Source organism: Chlorocebus sabaeus, chromosome 12 (assembly GCF_047675955.1).
Source record: "Chlorocebus sabaeus isolate Y175 chromosome 12, mChlSab1.0.hap1, whole genome shotgun sequence".
NCBI classification, from domain to species: domain Eukaryota; kingdom Metazoa; phylum Chordata; class Mammalia; order Primates; family Cercopithecidae; genus Chlorocebus; species Chlorocebus sabaeus.
Window position 1 is genome coordinate 63,672,882 of NC_132915.1, and position 19,489 is coordinate 63,692,370.

A 19,489-nucleotide genomic window follows, 5' to 3' on the forward strand; every position below is an offset into this window, starting at 1 on the left:
CAGGCAGAAGCCTGCTGAAGGGGCAGAGCTACCACAAAGAGCCTCTACTAAGGTAATGACAATCAGGAATGTGAGATTGCAGCCCCCATAGAGACCGGTATTAGGGCAATGCCCAGTGGAGCTGTGGAAGCAGGGCCATTGTGCTCCAGACCCCGGAATTATACAGCCACTGGCAGTGTGCAACCTCAGCCTGGAAAAGCTGCAGGCATTCAAGCTAACCCATGAGAGCAGCCACATGGACTGAGCAAAACCATGGGGGTGGGGCTGTCTGAGGCCTTTGAGGTCCATCCCTCACACCAGTGTGCCTAGGATGCAGATCATGAAGTCAAAGGAGATTGTTTTGGAACTTTAAGATTTAATGTCTGCTCTGCTGGGTTTTGGATTTGCATAAGGTCCATTACACACACACCCCTATATATATTGGTGCAGTAGCACGATCATAGTTCATTCTGTCTCCCAGGCTGGAGTCCAGTGGCACCATTATAGCTTACTACATCATCAAACTCCTGAGCTCAAGCAATCCTCCCACCTCATCCTCCCAAGTAGCTGAGACTACAGGCACACGCCACCACACCCAGTTAATTTTTAAAATGTTTGTAGAGACCTGTCTCATTATGTTGTCCAGGCCTGTCTCCAACTCCTGGCATCAAGCGATCCTCCCACCTCAACCTTCCAAAGTGTTGGGATTACAGGTGTGACCCACTATGCCTGGGCCTGTTACCCCTTTCTTGGGCCAATTTCTCCCTTTTGGAATGGGAACGTTTACCCAGTGACTGTACAACCATTATATCTTGTATGTAAATAACTTGATTTTTATTTTAAAGGCTCATAGCTTTGAGAAACTTGCCTTAAGTCTCAGGTGAGACTTTGGACTTATAAGTTGATGCTAGAACAAGTTAAGACTTTTGGAGACTATTGGGATGGAATGATTGTATTTTGTATGGAAGGACATGAGATTTGGAAGGCCAGGGGCAGCATGCTTGTTTGTCCCAAACATCCAAATCTGTCGCTGCTTGTGATCCTCAATTGATTTTTAGTCAGTAGTCCTTTACTGGAACATCCTTTACCCAAATCTCATGTTGAAATTTGATCCCCAGTGTTGGAGGTGGGGCTTAATGGGAGCTGTTTGGATCATGGAGGCAGATCCCTTACCAATGGCTTGGTGCCACCCTTGAAGTAAGAGAACTTACTCTATTAGTTCAGTGAAAGCTGGTTATTAAAAAGAGCTTGGCACCTCACTTCCCCCGTTCTCTTCCTCTCTCACCATGTGATCTCTGCACATGCCAACTCCACTTCACCTTCCACCACAGTGGAAGCAGCCTGAGGTTTTCACCAGAAGCAGATGCTGCAGAACCATGAGCCAAGTAAACCTCTTTTCCTTATAAATACCCAGCCTCAGGTATTCCTTATAGCAACACTAAATAAACTAAGGCAGACATTCATTATAAATAAATTAATATCTTCCTTCCTTCCTTCCTTCCTTCTTTCATTCCTTTTCTCTCTCTCTCTTTCTTTCTTTGACAGGATCTTGCTATGTCACCTCCCACCTCAGCCTCCTGAGTAGCTGAACTACAGGCACACACTACCACACCTGGATAATCTTTTAATTTTTTTTTTTTTTGTAGAGACAGGGCCTCACTATGTTGCCCAGGCTGGTAACAAACTCCTGGCCTCAAGCAATCCTCTGCCTGAGCCTCTCAGAGTGCTGGGATTATAAGTGTAAGCCACTGCTCCCAGCCAGTAATATAATTTCTTTCTTTTTTTTTTTTTTTTTTTTGAGATGGAGTCTCACTCTCTCACTCAGGCTGGAGTGCAATGGTGTGGTCTTGGCTCACTGCAACCTTCACTTCCCAGGTTCAAGCGATTCTTCTGCCTCAGCCTCCAGAGTAGCTGGGATTACAGATGCCGCCACTGCACCTGGCTAATTTTTGTATTTTTAGTAGAGATGGGGTTTCACCATCCTAGCCAGGCTGGTCTTGAACTCATGACCTTGTGATCCATCTGCCTCGACCTCCCAAAGTGCTGGGATTACAGACGTGAGCCACTGCACCCAGCCCAGCTGGTAATATAACTTCTACATTGAATTAATAAACATCTGTGCTCTTTCCTCAAAATTCATTTTTTTAACCTGATAGATGGTGCAGACAAACCTGAAATTTATTTTTAAAGTGCATTGAAATATTTTATATTTTTTCTTCTTTGAAAATCTCTCCCATGATTTGAGGAAGAAAAAAGAAAAAAAACCTCAAAGTTTTCCAGTATGTGATCTTCAATTGATTTTCAGTCAGTAGTCCTTTACTGAAAAGAGCAAAGAATCTCACTCCAACAGATACATGTATGCTCTGTCCAGTAAGATTTTATCCCCTGGGTACAGAGCTTACTTAAACTCTAACATTTTAGCATTGCTCTCCAGATTAGCTCAACTACAAAGGAAACATTTGACCCACAGACACCTCAGAAGGGAAGGTGACTGAGGAATGGGTGTTGAGGGACTCTGCTTTCCTGCAAATATTCTGAACTATCTTCAGGATCCAAGATCCTATCTTAGGATCCACTTAAGATTTGCACTCATGAAGTCATTGTACCATGGAGCACATCCTTACAGGGCTGCCCTAAAAACATGCCCAACATAGAAACTAAAACTTTGCTGGGTATCAGCATCACTGAGGAATAGCATTTAGACTTAATAAAGTAGAGGAGCTGAATCTAAGAACTGTACAGAAAGCCAGGCACCCAAATGGGCTTTATCATCTGTTGATGAGGTGAAGAGAAAAATTTGTATACTGGCAACGAACCAACAAGAAAACCAGTCTGTCTCTGGTAATAGTAAGAGTGGGGAGGAGAGACACATTTGAGAAATAGACAAAAATGGCAAAACTGGGTGGAAAGGACTAATAACATTAATCATTTTCCCTAACCATTTATAATCATAGCCCTAGTCTCACGCAGTTCCAGTATTTCAATGTACACCATACTCAGAGTCTGATAAACCCCAATTCAAGAAATAAGTAGAAATATAGTCCTAGGTTGATAGTGCTCCCAGCTGGGCATGGTAATCTCTATACTTTGGGAGGCCGAGGTAGGAAGATCACTTGAGGTCAGGAATTCGAGACCAGCCTGGACGACAGAGTGAAATCCCGTCTTTACTAAAAATACAAAAATTAGCTGGATGTGGTGGCAGATGCCTGTAATCCCAGCAACTCAGGAGGCTGAGGCAGGAGAACTGCTTGAACTCAGGAGGCAGAGGCTGCAGTGAGCCGAGATAGCGCCACCGCACTGTAACCTGGGTGGCAGAGCAAGACTCTGTTTCAAAAAATAAAAATAAAAATAAAAATAAATAAATAAAAGATAGTGTTCCCTAGCGCACAGAAGAAACCAAGACAAATCATCTCAACCCAGACCTCTCAGGATTCCCAAAATTAAAGTTTAACCAAACATCAATTCCTAATAAAATATCAAACATACAAGGAAACAGACAACCACGAGTAGTCAAGAGAGACTACAAAGTGAAAAGTAAGACATACGCAGACTGCAGATATTAAAATGATAAAAAATAGTATACGAAGTAAATATGTTTAAAGTGTTTTAACTGAAAGGCAGAGATAAGCAGAATGTAAAGCAGAAAGAAGGGACATTTAGGTCAACCTGGACCTTCAGGGTAAGTTCCCTGAGGATATGATGCTTGAGTTAAGCTAGAAGGACAATTAAGAATTAGTCAAGATAGGCCGGGCGCCGTGGCTCACACCTGTAATCCCAGCACTTTGGGAGGCCGAGACGGGCAGATCACGAGGTCAGGAGATCGAGACCATCCTGACTAACACAGTGAAACCCCGTCTCTACTAAAAAATACAAAAAACTAGCCAGGCGAGGTGGTGGGCGCCTGTAGTCCCAGCTACTCAGGAGGCTGAGGCAGGAGAATGGCGTAAACCCAGGAGGCAGAGCTTGCAGTGAGCCAAGATCCGGCCACTGCCCTCCAGCCTGGGTGACAGAGCGAGACTCCGTCTCAAAAAAAAAAAAAAAAAAAAAAAGAATTAGTCAAGATATAATGCGATCAGGATATTAAAAAAAAAAAAAAAAAAAAGAATTAGGTGGAAAAAAGTGGTGGGGCATTCCATACCAAGAAATCAAAATCATAAGCAAAGACATGGACACACTGAACAGCATGGGGGACTCAGGGAAAACTTCAAGCATCCTCTGTTACTAGAGTAATAAATGCAGAGCAGGAAAGAGCAAGAGAAGCTGAAGAAGTAGGATATCAGGAGGTAGATGGTTTTGTATAACATACGTAGGAAGTATGGCCTCACTGAAGGATTTTAAGGAGAGGAATAACATGGTCAGTTTTGTTTTTGGTAGACTGCTTTGTTAGTAGTGAGGGAAAAGGATTTGCTAGTAGTGATGGGCAAAGCTGGAGGAACAGAGATCAGCTAGGATTAGCTACAGATCAACTGCTGCACAGGTTACAGGAGAAATGATGAGGGTCTGAACTACCAGAGTGACTGTAAGGGTGGGAGGAGAGGCAGATTTGAGAAACTGCAGCTAAAATTAGCAAAATCTGGTGACTACTTTTGGGAAGGATGAAGGGGAAGCAGCATAGAATGGTTCCTGTGTTTCTTGCTTGGGTGACTAGGTGATATTAATTGATCTGGGGAATACAACAGGAAGAGCAGGTTGGGACAGATGATAATGCCCTAAATAATGAAGATGTTAGGTCTGAGTACTTATGGGGAATCAAGCTTGGAGATGTTTATTAAGCAACTGGATTTATGAGATTGAAGCTCATATGAGAAGTCAATGCTGAAATAATTAACTACAAAAGTGGCTAATTCACCTAAGGAGAGACGGAAGCACAGTGATCCAAGTGTGGAATTCAAGATTAGGAAATAATCTGAAGTTCATGACAAATTTTATAAGTTTTTAAAAAATGCTCATAAGCAAAATATAAATTATGTATAGATATTAAGCAAGTCTTACAGTATCAAAAGTTGGAAACCATCTAAAAGTAAAAAAAAATAAAATAAAATAGAATGGTTAATTATTACAGTATATCCCTTTGGAAAAATATTGTAGTCATTAAAAATGATGTTTAGGCCAGGCACCAGTGGCTCACACCTGTAATCCCAGCACTTTGGGAGGCCGAGGCGTGCTGATAGCTTGAGCCCAGGAGTTTGAGACCAGCCTGGCCAACATGGAAAACCCCATCTCTACTAAAAATATAAAAATTAGGCCAGGTATGGTGGCTCAAGCCTGTAATCCTAGCACCTTGGAAGGCCGAAGCAGGTGGATCACCTGAGATCAGGAGTTTGAGACCAGCCTGCACATATGGCAAAACCCTGTCTCTACTAAAAACACAAAAATTAGCTGGGTATGGTGGTGGACACCTGTAATTCCAGCTACTTGGGAGGCAGAGGCAGGAAAGTTGCTTGAACCCAGGAGGCAGAGGTTGCAGTGAGCTGAGATCGTCCCACTGCACTCCAGCCTGGGCGACAAGAGCAAAACTCTGTCTAAAAAAACAAACAAACAAAAATTAGCCAGGTTTGGTGGTGCATGCCTGTAATCCCAGCTACTCAGGAGCCTGAGGCAGGAGAATTGCTTGAACCTGGGAGGCGAAGGTTGCAGTGAGCCAAGATTGCACCATTGCACTCCAGCCTGGGCAACAGAGCAAGACTTTGTCTCAAAAAAAAAAAAAAAAAAAAAAAAAAAGTTTAGGAAGTTTACAGAGTGTAGAAAAGGTTTATAATAAAATGTTAACTGCTTTCCTACCTTTAAAAAACACTACGGGCTGGGCGCAGTGGCTCACGCCTGTAATCCCAACACTTTGGGAGGCCAAGGCAGGTGGATCACGAGGTCAGGAGTTTGAGACCAGCCTGGCCAAGATGGTGAAACCTCGTCTCTACTAAAAATACAAAAATTAGCCAGGCATTGCTGGGCGCGGTGGCTCATGCCTGTAATCCCAGCACTTTGGGAGGCCAAGGCGGGCAGATCACGAGGTCAGGAGTTCAAGACCAGACTGGCCAACATGATGAAACCACGTCTCTACTAAAACTACAAAAATTAGCCTGGCGTGGTGATGTGCACCTGTAATCCCAGCTACTCAGGAGGCTGAGGCAGGAGAATCGCTTGAACCAGGGAGGCAGAGGTTGCAGTGAGCCAAGATCGTGCTACTGCACTCCAGCCTGGGTAACAGAGCAAGACTCCATCTCAAAAAAAAAAAAATGTAGCCAGGCGTGGTTGGGGACGCCTGTAATCCCAGCTACTTGGGAGGCTGATGCAGGAGAATTGCTTGAACCCTGGAGATGGAGGTTGCAGTGAGTCAAGATCGAGTCACTGCACTCCAGCCTGGGCGATAGAGCAAGACTCTGTCTCAAAAATAAAATAAAATAAAATAAAATAAACACTACATAGGATTTAAACAATATAAAAATAAGAGTAACAAAGTCCGGGCGCAGAGGCTCACGTCTGTAATTCCAACACTTTGGGAGGCTGAGGCTGGCAGATCATAAGGTCAGGAGTTTGAGACCAGCCTGGCCAATATGGTGAAACCCCATCTCTACTAAAAATACAAAAAAACTAGCTGGGCATGGTGGCGTGCCCAGCTATTAGGGAGGCTGCAGCAGGAGAATCACTTGAACCCGGGAGGCGGAGGTTGCAGTGAGTCGAGACTGCGCCATTGTTCTCCATCCTGGGCAATAGAGGGAGACTCCATCTTTAAAAAAAAAAAAAAGAGAGTAACAAAGTCTGGAAATAAATACATCAAATTGCTATAGAAACGACAAACGACAAATACAGAAACTTGAGATTGATGAAATTCTTCCTTCTACCTTCTCACATCTTCCAAATTCACTATATAATGTTATCATAATGGAGAAAATTTTAAAAGAAACAACATTTCCTACCACCTCTAGCGGGACATAGCTAGAGCTCCTATCAAACACAGGACCTGACACACAGGAGCCCCTCACAAAACGCAGTCATGTGCCAATACCTAGATGTGAAGGCAGCTGCTGTAGAGGCTCCTCCCTTCTAGAAGCCTGAAGTCTCTCCTGTCTGCCAGAGGCCTCACCATGGCTCGGCCTCCGAGATGCCATCCTGGGCCGGCAGGGCAGGTTCAGCTTCTGCCCCTTGGGACTCCATTTCACCTCTGGCCGCTGACACTCTGCCCCCATGGGCCTTTTTGGGGCTCCTACTCCCCATTCCCACCGGACCACCAGGGGCACTGCGGCCTCACAACTCCCTCATCCCCTGGGAAACAATTCCCCCAGGACCGTGGGCATTATCCCTCCAGTGGACGTCGGCCCCACAAGCAGAGTTTAAGAAACTGACCCCTCACTGAGGGACGGCTCCGTGTGATCTCACTGTCCTGACCAGTCCTGCCACCGCCAGGACCCTGGGCCTCTCAGACACTCTATGAGACCGGTCCAAGCCCAGGTGGCAACTGGAGCTGGGTTGTTGGCCGGGCCCTTAACACTGCATCCCTACGGAGAGGGCGGAACAGGAGAGAGGAGTAGCAGAAGGGAAAGGCAGAGGGGGTGGGGGGCGGGGGGGTGGAGAGGAAGAAACCGCGAGTTCCGATGGAGGCTGTGGCTGCGCGTCGATGCTCGACCAGGACGCTGGAGATCCGGCGCGGGTACCAGAAGCCCGAGGGCCTGGGAGGTGGGGGCGGGTCCTGCAGCGGAAAGGCCTCTTGGGCGCTCCGCCCGAATCTCAGTTGTGAGCTTAAATGCCCAGCTCTCATATCAAGGAAGCGAAGGCACCTTCAGCCTCCTGAGGAGATACCAGGGGAGGCCGCTGTTAGGAAGCCTGAGAGCGCCCACTGGCGGCCCTGTCCCAAGATAGGCTCCGTGCCTGGGCAGACTGGGCGGGGCCTCTCCCAGAAACCACGCTCATAGTTTGTTCATTCACCCAGAGGGTGCTGAGTCCTAACCAGAAACTAAGCGCAAGTTACTGACGTTGGGGCAGTGAACTGGGTACCAGGTTCCTTCCGTCTGAAAAGACGTATTTAAGCCACAAGTTACAACCTACTGTGGAAAGCGCTGTGTGTGGGGGTTGGGGAAGCAGTGATAAGCGCACTCATTGCGGCTTGGGAGAGTCAAGGGAGGTCTCCAGAGGGGCACCAGCCACAGTAGCAGGACAGAAGTAGAACGGATGCGATGGTTTTTGATGATGAGAAGTTACCATCTGACGTCTTCTGGTTCCTCTGAGACCTGCTGGCTGCTGGGGGTGGAGGGGAAAAGAAGTTGAGGGGGCCTTGATCTTGGACTTCCCAGCCTCCAGAATTATGAGAAATAAATGCTTGTTGTTTAAGCCAAAAAAAAAAAGAAAAGAAAAAAAGGTTAAATCAGATAATAAATGTTAGAGTATAAATGTGTTCCACATCACGGAGAAGCAAAAAAAAATGCATTATTTATTTTTTCTAAATTAAGTTAGATCTGGCTCACAACCCCATTTACTAGGGTGGAAAGACAACCAATATCAACCACTTATTGGGCCCCATTTCCCTCTTTAGCATGTTGTACAATGACAAAAAAAAAAAAAAACACTTAGAAAACAGCCTCTGGGCCAGGTGTAGTGGCTCAGGCCTGTAATCCCTGAACTTTGGGAGGCTGAGGCGGGAGGATCACTTGAGCCCAGGAGTTGGAGACCAGCCTGGGCAACACAGAAAGACTGCATCTTAAAAAAAAAAAAAAAAGAAGAAAAGAAAAGAAAAGAAAGAGAGAGAAGGAAGGAGGGAGGGAGGGAGGGAAGGAAAAAAAAAAAAAAAGAGCTTTCTGGTCTTCAGTCTGTCATGGTCGTTCCTGGGATGACCATTGTCTAAATCCATATGCTGGTCCATTCAAAGGCAGGCAGATTCATAGCATCTCTGCCAAGTATGCACACTAGATCTCTGTAGTTCCCAAGACAAAGTGCTAGATGCTTAGTCCCAAAGCCATTAAATCTGCACTCCCTATCAGAAGTCATGGCCAGGCGTGGTGTCCTCACGCCTGTAATCCCAGCACTTTGGGAGGCTGAGGTGGGCAGATCACCTGAGGTCAGGAGTTCAAGACCAGCTTGGACAACATGGTGAAATGCTATCTCTAATAAATATACAAAAATTAGCCAAGCATGTTGGCAGGCACCTGTAATCCCAGATACTTGGGAGGCTGAAGCAGAAGAATCACTTGAACCCGGTAGGCGAAGTTTGCAGTGAGCTGAGATTGCTCCACTGTTATACAACTTTATCCAGATTCTGTGTGAAGGGGAATTTAGTTTAGCTAGGTGGTTTTTTTTTTTTGGTTTGGAAACACAAAATCCACCAACAATCCCATGAGACAGGACAGGTGTGGTGGCTCATGCTTGTAATCCCAACACTGGGAGGCCCAGGCAGGTGGATCACTTAAGCCCAGGAGTTCGAGACCAGCCTGGGCAACAATGCAAAACACTACCTACAAAAAAATACAAACATTAGCCAGGTGTGGTGGTGTGTGTGCCTGTAGTCCTAGCTACTCGAGAGGCTGAGATGGGAGGATCCCTTGAGCCTGGAAGATCAAGGGTGCAGTGAGCTGAGATCATGCCACCGCATTCCAGCCTGGGTGACAGTGAGACCCCGTCCCAAAAAAACAATCATATGAGACAAGAAATCCAGTATTCCTGGAAGAAAACTGAGCAAAGTTATCTTTTTATCCTACTAGTCATCCCATCTGGCAAGGAGCAGGAGACAGAAACTGGTAAATTATCTTGCCATAATGTAAATTAACAAGCACAGAATAAGTGTTGAGTATTACCTTCTCTGTCTTCCATCAGGACTCAATTTACCTTCTTCATCTAGTGGTTGCAAATTCAAATACCACACAGATAATATAAATTAGTAAAAATAGACAAGTGGAAGAAAACAAAATCATAGGCACAATAATCAACAGTAACTAGCCCTTAGTCTTGGCATTAAACTTTTTTTTTTTTTTTGAGACATGATCTCACTCTGTTGCCCTGACTGGAGTGCAGTGGCATGATCATAGCTCACTGTAGCCTTGAACTCCTGGTCTCAAGCAATCCTCTTGCCTTGGTCTTCCAAAGTGCTGGGATTACAGGTGTGAGTAGTCACCATACCCAGTCTTGGCATTTACTCTAAGAACAGGGTGAGAACTGCAGTGAACTGGAGAGCACAAGTTCATTCCAAAGGGAGCAATTGCTACTTAGCTCCAAATAGCCTTTACTTTGTGGGAACATAAGTCCAGTGTTGCCAGATTTTAAGTTGGAAATAATATTATATACAATCTACTGATTTACAATAGTGGCTACTCATTCAGGTTTTTCTTAAAAAAACACCGTTGGTCACAGTTAAAAAGCACTGTCTGGGCCAAATGTTACACGTAAATAGCTCATCTTGATGCCCTTCAATGGTTTCAGCTGCTACATATATGCTGCTAGATGTCAAATCTACAGCCACCCCTCCCCATAGACTGTTCTCCCAAGCTTCAGATCCATGTATCTGTCCCTTGCCTAGCTTTACCTTGAGGTGACATCAGAACCTCAAATTCAAATATCTAAAATGGAACCCATCACCACCCCCCAACCACCCTAACTTGGTTCCCAGGTCTTTGTTTCTTATCTCAGTGAAATTGCACCAACAAACATCCGGTTTCCCAAGTCAGAAATCTTGGAGTCACCCTCAATTTACTCTCTCCCCCAACCCATCCTATTGGTAAACAAGTCTAATCAATTTTCTCTCTGGAATTCTACTTGAATCCATATTCCCCATGCCCACCATCACTGCAATGGTTCCAGCCTCACTTTAGTTTTTCTTTAACTAAAGCAAAACTCACCTAACCTCTTGCCTTTCGTGTCTTTACCCTCACTAGAATGTTATTTCCAAGACACAAACTTCATCTTCTCACTTCCCTGTTTAAAACTTTTCAGTGGTTTCACATTGAAAAGTGACAGAGTTCTAACTTCTTAGCCTGGTGTTCAGGGGCTTTGTGATTTTGTCTTTCTAGGTTCATCTCCTACCATTTCCCCAACCCCCAAACAAAACTACAGCCACACTGCAATACCTTCAATTTCCATAAGGGGTCATAGTTTCTCTGCCCTAGCACATTTACATAGGCTGTTCCTACTGCCTGATTGTCCTCTCACTCCCTACACTACATCCTCACTTTCTTGGTTCCTCAAATCAAGCATTAATCATCTCCTCTGGGAAGCACCCTCACCATCAACCTCCTTTTTCGGACTGGTGGGTATCTGTTCTCTGGCCCCATAATACTCTGTGCATATCTCTATTTTCATTATCTATTACTTCACTGATCCCCCAATGAAATGGGACCTAGTTTAGTGCAGAGACTCTATCTTACTTCTGCAGTTTCAAGTCTGAGCACAATACCTGGTTCATAATAGGCATTCAACAAATGTTGCATGAATGAATCAATCAGTCTAGTCGAACTCATGGTACCAAAGGAGAAACCTCTCTTGGTTTCTCAAGATCATGTGGTGGATCAGTGACGGAGCTAGAGAACCCAAGTCTCGTCACTTTCAGCTCAGCACACTTTCCACCAGAACAAATCAGCTTTTAATGAGGACAGGGATTGAAGTGTGGCCCTGAAAGGAAGGGTCGATATGGAACAAAGTGGTGGTTTTAGGGGAAAATGGAGGAAATAAGAAAGGCAAAGCACATTTATTTGTCATCCTTAACACGAATGCTTCACAGTTCACAGCTGACACAAGCATAAAAAAGAGGGGATAGATTCCAACCATTAAAGACAGAATGAAGCTTATAATCAGAAACTTTAAACAGAAATTTAATACAGCATACATTATGTACCAGGCATTATTCTAAGCATTCACATTTATTCATTTAATCCTTGTTAGAAATGTTTGTTCCCCAGTGCCATAAAGAAATAGCACTTGAATATAAATTAAATTTCCTCAGCAAGGTCATTGTTACTTTCTGCAGAAAGGGTACACTCGCCAGCTGTTTTGCCACGAAGAGTATACCGAACAAAGGAGGCAGGGTCATTTACAGCCTGACGCATCCACCCTACTGCTGTGTCCGGTTTCCATTGGCTAGAACGGGACCTCACATTCTGTATTTGTCCTGACTGGCTAGCAACTTATAACTTTTTAAAAAGAGGCAAAGGCAGAGGAGAACAAAGGAAGGAAGAAGTTAACTTGTGGAATGCTGAGAAAGGTAAAAACACCTTCAAATACAGAAGAGGAACAGGCTATGACCTAATGCTTGCTTGGACCAATATAAGCATGCCAGGGCAAATATTTAGGCTAAATTGTGGCAACTACATTGATTTCTTTATTATGGCCAGCAGATATTTAAGAATGTTAGCACAGGTATTTGAATCAATTTTGCTTCTAAGAGAAGTTACTATTTATTCCTAATTAGACGGAGAGGAAAGTCTTTGAAGAGGAACCATTACTTTACTTTTTACATCCTCAAAACAACCCTATGTAGTAAGTAATAATAATATTGTGCTGGGTACAGTGGCCCATGCGTGTAATCCCAGCTACTCGGAGGCTGAGATAGGAGGCTCTCTTGAACTCAGGAGGTCAAGACCAGCTGGGGCAATACAGTGAGACCCTGCCTCTAAAAATAACATGCCAGGCGAGATGGCTCACGCCTATAATCCCACCACTTTGGGAGGCCAAGGCAGGAGGATCCCTAGAGCTCAGGAGTAGAGACCAGCCTGGGCAATATGGAGAGATCCTGTCTCTACAAAAATAAAAAATATAAAAATTAGCTGGGCATGGTGGCACATGCCTGTGGTCCCAGCTACTCAGGAGGCTGAGGCAGGAGGAGCACTTGAGCCCAGGAGGTTGAGGCTGCAGTGAGTTGTGATCACACCACTGTACTCCAGTCTGGGTGACACAGTGAGATGCTGTCTCAAAATAACGGTAATAATAAATATCTATAAAATAAAGATAATGATATCTTATCAAACTACTTAATCTTTTCAGTGCCTCATTTTTCTTATCTAATACAGATATCTGTAAAAGATTAAGTAGTTTTGAGTTTTCACAGGTAGGAAATGACAGAGCTATGATTTGAATAAGGCAGTTAGGTGCTAGAATCCATGTACTTAACCACAATGCCTGAAGCATAATTCTGAACTGGGCAATCAAAAGGGGATCACCCACATTTCACCGAGTGAAGCAGGAATTGCCTGATGGAGGAAATTTTTTTTCGTTCTAAATTCAGGAAGAAGGCTGTTAAGCCCAGGCCTCTGTGGGGGATGGGAGTTCTTTGTTCTGTGATGCAGTGATGACCTCAGGGTAAACTGCCACAAGGCTAAGGGAAATGGAATGGCTGCTGGAGGACCTGCTCGGGGCTAAGGGGGATATGGGGCTTCTCTGGGGCCAACTGACCCATACCCTAGCTTGCAGACACTGCGGCAGCAGCTGCTTCCAGAGTCCAGGAAATCTGGTGACACTATTCTTATTCATGGTTTGGCAGATTCGGAGATGGTGGCAGCTTGGGAGGTTGCGACAGCTTCATCCCTGGTGCTCTGGGAATATGGTGCAAGGCAAGGTGGGTGACCTGTGACTGTACAGCTGGATGAATGACTGCTGACACCACATGTGAGGTCATTGGTATGAATGTGGGCCCAGGTGAGTGACTATAAGCCCTAGATGTGAGGCTGGGTGAATAATCACTGACATTAGATTTGAAGCCAGGTGAGTGACCATGGACTCTAGATGTACAGCTATGTGAGGGAATACTGATCCAAATGAGGACTGGGTAATGACCATTAATACTAGATGAGCAGCTGTGTAGGTGACTGACCACACATGTGGGATTGGTGAGTAACTGTCCACTCTGGATATGGAGTAGACTGAGTGCCTCGTAACAAACCCTGTGTATCCAAATAGGCTTCATGCCTGAGAGTATCTTTCTCTACTTCCCAGGACCTACCACTTCTGCACCACGTGGCCTTCCTTGATCGCCTGTGCAAGCAGAAATCACAAGTGGAGGAAGAAGGGGAAGAGGAAGAGGAAGAGGTGGAAGACGAGGCATCTCTGGATCCACTGAAGCCATGTTCTCCTACCAAAGAAGCTCCCACTGGAGAGCAAGCCACTCCAGCCCCAGCCCAGCCATCCTGTGGTTCTGAGGGCCTCCTCAAGGCCACAGGGATACCAGAGCAAACAGTCATGCAGCCCGTGAGCCCTTCAAGATCCTTCCCCATCTTCCAGATTCTGACCAGCTTTCCTGTGAGGCACAAGATAGCATCAGGCAACCACCGGCAGCAGAGAAAAAGCCAGCTCTTCTGGGGTCTCCCCTCTCTGCATAGCGAGTCCTTGGAGGCCATCTTCCTGAGCTCAGGTGGCCCCTCTCCTCTGAAGTTGTCTGTTTGTTCTTCTGTCTTCTTCAACAAGCTTGCCTTCCTACCTAGGTCCAACCTGTTGCTTCCCCAGTATCACTCCTCAGCCCAGTTTTCTACCCATGAGGCCCATACTATGGAAGATCTAGAAGGGATGGCCCCCGATCCTCAGCTGCTTCCACCTCCATCTTCTCCTTCTGTCTCATCACTACCCCTCCATCTGAGGTCCTTCCCTGTGGACCACAAGGGAGTTTTATCTGGCGCTGAGGCACCCACACAGTCCCCTGGAACCAGCCCCCTGGAAGTTCTCCCTGGATATGAGACTCAGTTGGAAACCACAAGACACAAAAAGATGCCCCAAGCTTTTGAGCCTCCGATGCCACCCCCCTGCCAATTCCCAGCTTCTCTGTCAGAACCCAAAAAAGTTAGCCCTGACGGAGGACTTACTACATCTAAGGACTTCTTGGGAACCATGGGATACAAAGAGAAACCTCAGGTCTCTGAGTCTTCAATGCCAGTCCCTTGCCCTCCCCTGGACTCCCTGCCAGAACTCCAGGGAGAGAGTTCCCTGGAAAATCCATCCAGATATAAGCCCCAGTGGGAATGCACAGAAAACTCAGGAAACCTCTGGGCTTTTGAGTCTCCAGCCTTGGACCTCAATCCAGGGCTCTCTGGAACCAGCCCTGAATGTGTCCCACCAAGATCTGAGACACCATGGAAGGGCATGCAGAGTAGAGAAAATACCTGGGTCCCTGCAGACCCAGTTTCACCTCCCGGCCTTCGCTCAGTCCCTCTCCTGGAGTCTCTAGTAATGGGCCTCCAGGGAGTCTTGTCTGAATCCAAAACTTCGTGGGAGACCATGGGGCAGAAAGAGAACCTCTGGGCATCTGATTCCCGAGACCCTGTTCATAGCGCATCTCCAACTTCCCTTATGGAGCCACACAGAGTCAATCCTGGGGAAGGCCTCACTACATCAGAAGCTACGTGGAAAGACACTGAGCATTCCAGGAATTCCTGGGTTTCCAGGTCTCCATCTCTGGCCCTCAGCCCACTCCCAGCTCTTGCACTGGAGCCACTCAGAGTTAGATCCATGGGGGTCCTGTCTGATTCTGAAGCTAGATATGGAAACATACGAAAGAGAAAGAACTCCTGGGCCTCTAAGCACCCAGTTTGTAACTCACCCCAAGACCTGCATGGAGTCAGCCCTCTGGGAGTCTTGTCTGATTCTCAGTCTACTGTAGGGGAAATGGAGCAAAAAGAAAACTGTGTTCCTGTGTTCCCAGGTGGGGGCTCCAATCCATCCTCAAACTCTGTTTCAAAGTCCCACATAAGTGAGCCTATCGCAGACCAAAGCAACTGTAAGCCTGATGGGGAAGCAGTGGAGCAAAGAAAGAACCACTGGGCCACTGAGCTCCCAGCCCCCAGGTCACTCTGTACTCCTCTACCAGAGCCACACATTGACCTTGAATTTGTGTGGAGAAATGTGCGACAAAGAGAAGTTCCCCAAGGCCCCAGCCCTCCGGCAGTGGATCCCCTACACCCAGTGCCCTGGCCTCCCACCCTAGCTGAAGCTGTGAAGATTGAGTGCACTCATCCTGGTCTACCCAAGGGACAGACGTGCCCAGGGGTTAAGGCAGAGGTCCCACACTCCCAGAGAGGGACTGTCCCAGAGGTGCTCACCCATCCTAGGATCCATGCCTGGCAGTGGAGTAGAGAGTTGAAACTCAGGCTGAAGAAACTGCAGCAGAGCTCTGCCTCCAGAGCCCCTGGACCAAGTCAATCATTTTGCAGCTCCCCTATTCTGAGCTCCACAATTCCAGACTCCTGGGGACTCCCTTCCTGCCCACCACAGCAGATTTATCCCCCTAATCCATGCCCCCACTCTTCAAGTTGTCATCCTCAAAAAGTTCAGGGCACAGTACCTCAGCCTGTCCAGTCCTCCCACTGTCATCACTCCCAATCCTCTTCCCAGATTCAGTCACAGGAGTCTGGCAGGGCAGAACAAGGATCTCAAAGAGGGGAGAAAATGAAGGGGAAGATGGTGAGCCAGGTCCCATTCCAAGGGTCATTTGTACACATGGAGGCTGGTGTGAACTATCCATCTCCAGGCCCAGGAGAACCCTCAAACTCTAAGGTTCTGGTCTCAGACAAGAGAAAGGACAAGGCTTCAGCCTCATCCTCAGCCAAAAAAGGAGAGCACCCTAGAAAACCCAAAGCAGGAGACCATAGAGGAGGGACTGCAAGGTTGGGGTTATCCACAGTCACAGGGAAGAACCATCCCGCCCAGGCCAGAAGCCTAGTAGAGGCCCCTGTAAGCACATTTCCTCAAAGGTATCAACACAGGGGCCAGAGCTCTCAACACACTGCTCTTCCCCAGCTGCTTCTCCCCAAAGCTTTGGGTCCCCAGGATCAGCCAGAGGCAGGTCTGACAGCAAGTGACATCCTGACCCCTCACCACTGTAAGCACTGTCCTTGGGCCCACATGGAGAAGCATCTCTCCTCCCCTACCCTCAAGGCTTCCCTTACCAGGGGTTTCCAAAAGGTGTTAGCCAAATGCCTGGGTAACCATCGACCCCTACCCACCAAATCTAGTCAGTAGTGAAAAGGCTGGTAATACTGGCACTTGGTATGCCAAGACCTGAAGCCAAACCAGGGAGATGGTGGGGATGTGGAGACAAGAAATGGAAATTCTAATAAACTAGCTGAATTAGACAAATCCCATTCATGTCTTCTTTGGAATCCAGGGTACTGAAAATGTCACTTCCCAATTCTGCTGCAGCCATATCCCCTCAGGTTCAAGTCCCAGAAGAATAGCACTCAGGATTCTGCAGGCTTAACTCTCTTTTATGGATCTTCACAGATGATCACATCTGGAGTCCACACATCCCTACTCTATGGGGTGAGGCTACAAGGCCAGGTCAGCATAACCCAGAGTCGCCCTTGAGAGGGAATGACTTCACAGCATGTGGACAAAAAACTACATCCATTCACATGAGCACAGGTAGCCTGAGTCTAGGCAACTGTGCTTGGTCCTGGGTATTCTCTTCTTCATCCATTTGACCCATAAGTTCTCCATGTATCTTTCTGACCATTTCTTCTCAGCCCTCTGCTCTTTTCTCTCCCTGGATCAGTTCATCCATCTCCAAGGCCGTGAAAACAAGTGCCTTTTAATATGTCTAGTAACCGTCTGGATTTCTATAATCACCTGGTCATATCCTCTACCCATTTTCTAACGCACTATTTGTTTGGATATTGTATTAGTCAACGTATTACACTTTTCTACGGCTGCTATAACAAATTACCACAAAACAAATTTATTTTGTCAGAAGTCTGACACAGAGCCTGGGTGCAGTGGCTCACATCTGTAATCCCAACGCTTTGGGAGGCCAAGATGGGCTGATAGCTTGAGCCCAGAAGTTTAAGACCAGCCTGGGCAACATGGCAAACCACTGTCTCTACAAAAGAAGAAAAAAAAAATTAGCTGGGCATGGCGGTGCACGCCTATAGTCCCAGCTACTCGGCAAGGTGAGGTGGGAGGATCACCTGAACCAGAGGTCAAGGCTACAGTGAGCCACTGCACCACTACATTCCAGCCTGGGCAACAGACCCTGTCTCCTCTCGGCAAAAAAAAAGTCTGACACATTCCTCACAGGGCAAAATCAAGGGGTTGGCGGGGCTGCATCCTTTTCTCTAGGCTCTGGGTAGGATTCACTCCTTGCCTTTCCCAGTTTCTAGAGGCTGCCCACATTCCTTGCTTACTGATCCCCTTCTTCTATCTTTAAAGCTAGCAAAGGCAAGTCAAGTTCTTCTCACAGTATATCACTCTGACCTCTTCTGCCTCCCTCTTTCACCTTTTTTTTTTTTTTGAGACGGAGTTTCACTCTTATCACCCAAGCTGCAGTGCAATGGCACAATCTCGGCTCACTGCAACCTCTGCCTCCTGTGTTCAAGTGATTCTCCTGCTTCAGCCTCCCGAGTAGCTGGGATTACAGGGATGCACCACCACACCTGGCTAATTTTGTATTTTTAGTAGAGATGGGGGGTTTCTCCATTTTGGTCAGGCTGGTCTCGAACTCCTGACCTCAGGTGATCTACCCACCCCGGCCTCCCAAAGTGCTGGGATTACAGGCGTGAGTCACCACGCCCAACCTTACCTCTTCCACTTTTAAGAATCCTTATGATTACACTAGGCAAAGCTGAATACTCCAGGACACTTCCAATTTAAAGTCAGTTGATGGCCAGGCGCAGCAGTGGCTCATGCCTGTAACAGTCCCAACACTTCAGGAGGCCACGGCAGGTGGATCATTTGCGGCCAGGAGTTCAAGACCAGTTTGGCCAACATGGCAAAACCCCATCTCTACTAAAAATACAAAAATTAGCCAGGCATAGTGTGTGTGCCTGTAATCCCAGCTACTCCGGAGGCTTAGGCAGGAGAATCGCTTGAACTCAGGAGGCAGAGGTTGCCAAGATCATGCCACTGCACTCCAGCCTTGACGACAGAGCAAGACCCTGTCTCTAAATAAATAAATGAATAAAGTCAGTTGATTAGCAACCTTAATTCCATCTGGAACCTTAATGGCCTCTTTCCATGTGAAATAATATATACATAGGTTCCAAGGATTACGATGTGGGCATCTTGAGGGCCATGATCCTGCCTACAGAGATAGTAACCCAATCTGTTATGTATGTTCCAAATATTTTCTTCCAATCTGTCGCTTACTGTCTAATTTTATGGTGACTTCTACTGTATCAAAGTTAATTTTTTTAATGTAGTTAAATCTACCAACATTTTACTTCATGACTTCTAAAACATTTTCTCCTGGCACTTTGATAATTTTGCATATTTATGTTTTAGATTACTGATTTTTACGGTATGAAGTGATAATCTAACCTTCCCCCAAATCATGTCCAATTTATCAATACCATTTTTAAAAAACAGAATGTCTTGAGCCCATTCCATTAAATATGGTGTATTGTAAAAACATGAGTCATTTCTAAGCATCTCTAGGCTTCAGGTCCCCATATCCAACAGCATACCAGACATCATCTCATATTTGACTTGTCCAAAAACATATTTTCCCTTTAACCTTTTCCTCCAACATGCCCATTCCTATCAAAAGGCATGACATCCATCTAAATACTTAAGCTTTGACTCCTCCTTCCTCCCTGATCTAATCCATCATCAAATCTTGTCA

At 46.2% G+C, this 19,489-nt stretch overlaps 1 protein-coding gene across 1 annotated transcript; it reads left to right on the forward strand.

Moving 5' to 3' along the window:
• Positions 1 to 13,273: 13,273 nt before the first annotated feature.
• SPATA31G1 (SPATA31 subfamily G member 1) lies at positions 13,274 to 17,010 on the forward strand. Its single transcript, XM_007968873.3, has 2 exons — positions 13,274 to 13,504; positions 13,882 to 17,010. The coding sequence occupies exons 1-2, from the start codon at positions 13,274 to 13,276 to the stop codon at positions 16,891 to 16,893; spliced, it is 3,243 nt and encodes a 1,080-aa protein (XP_007967064.1). The 3' UTR covers positions 16,894 to 17,010.
• The last annotated feature ends 2,479 nt before the right edge of the window (positions 17,011 to 19,489 follow it).

Coding starts and splice junctions, on each gene's coding strand:
- SPATA31G1 (XM_007968873.3), top strand. CDS start 13,274: ATGGAATGGCTGCTGGAGGACCTGCTCGGGGCTAAGGGGGATATGGGG. Junction 13,505..13,881: donor GGAATATGGTGCAAGGCAAG/GTGGGTGACCTG, acceptor TCTACTTCCCAG/GACCTACCACTTCTGCACCA.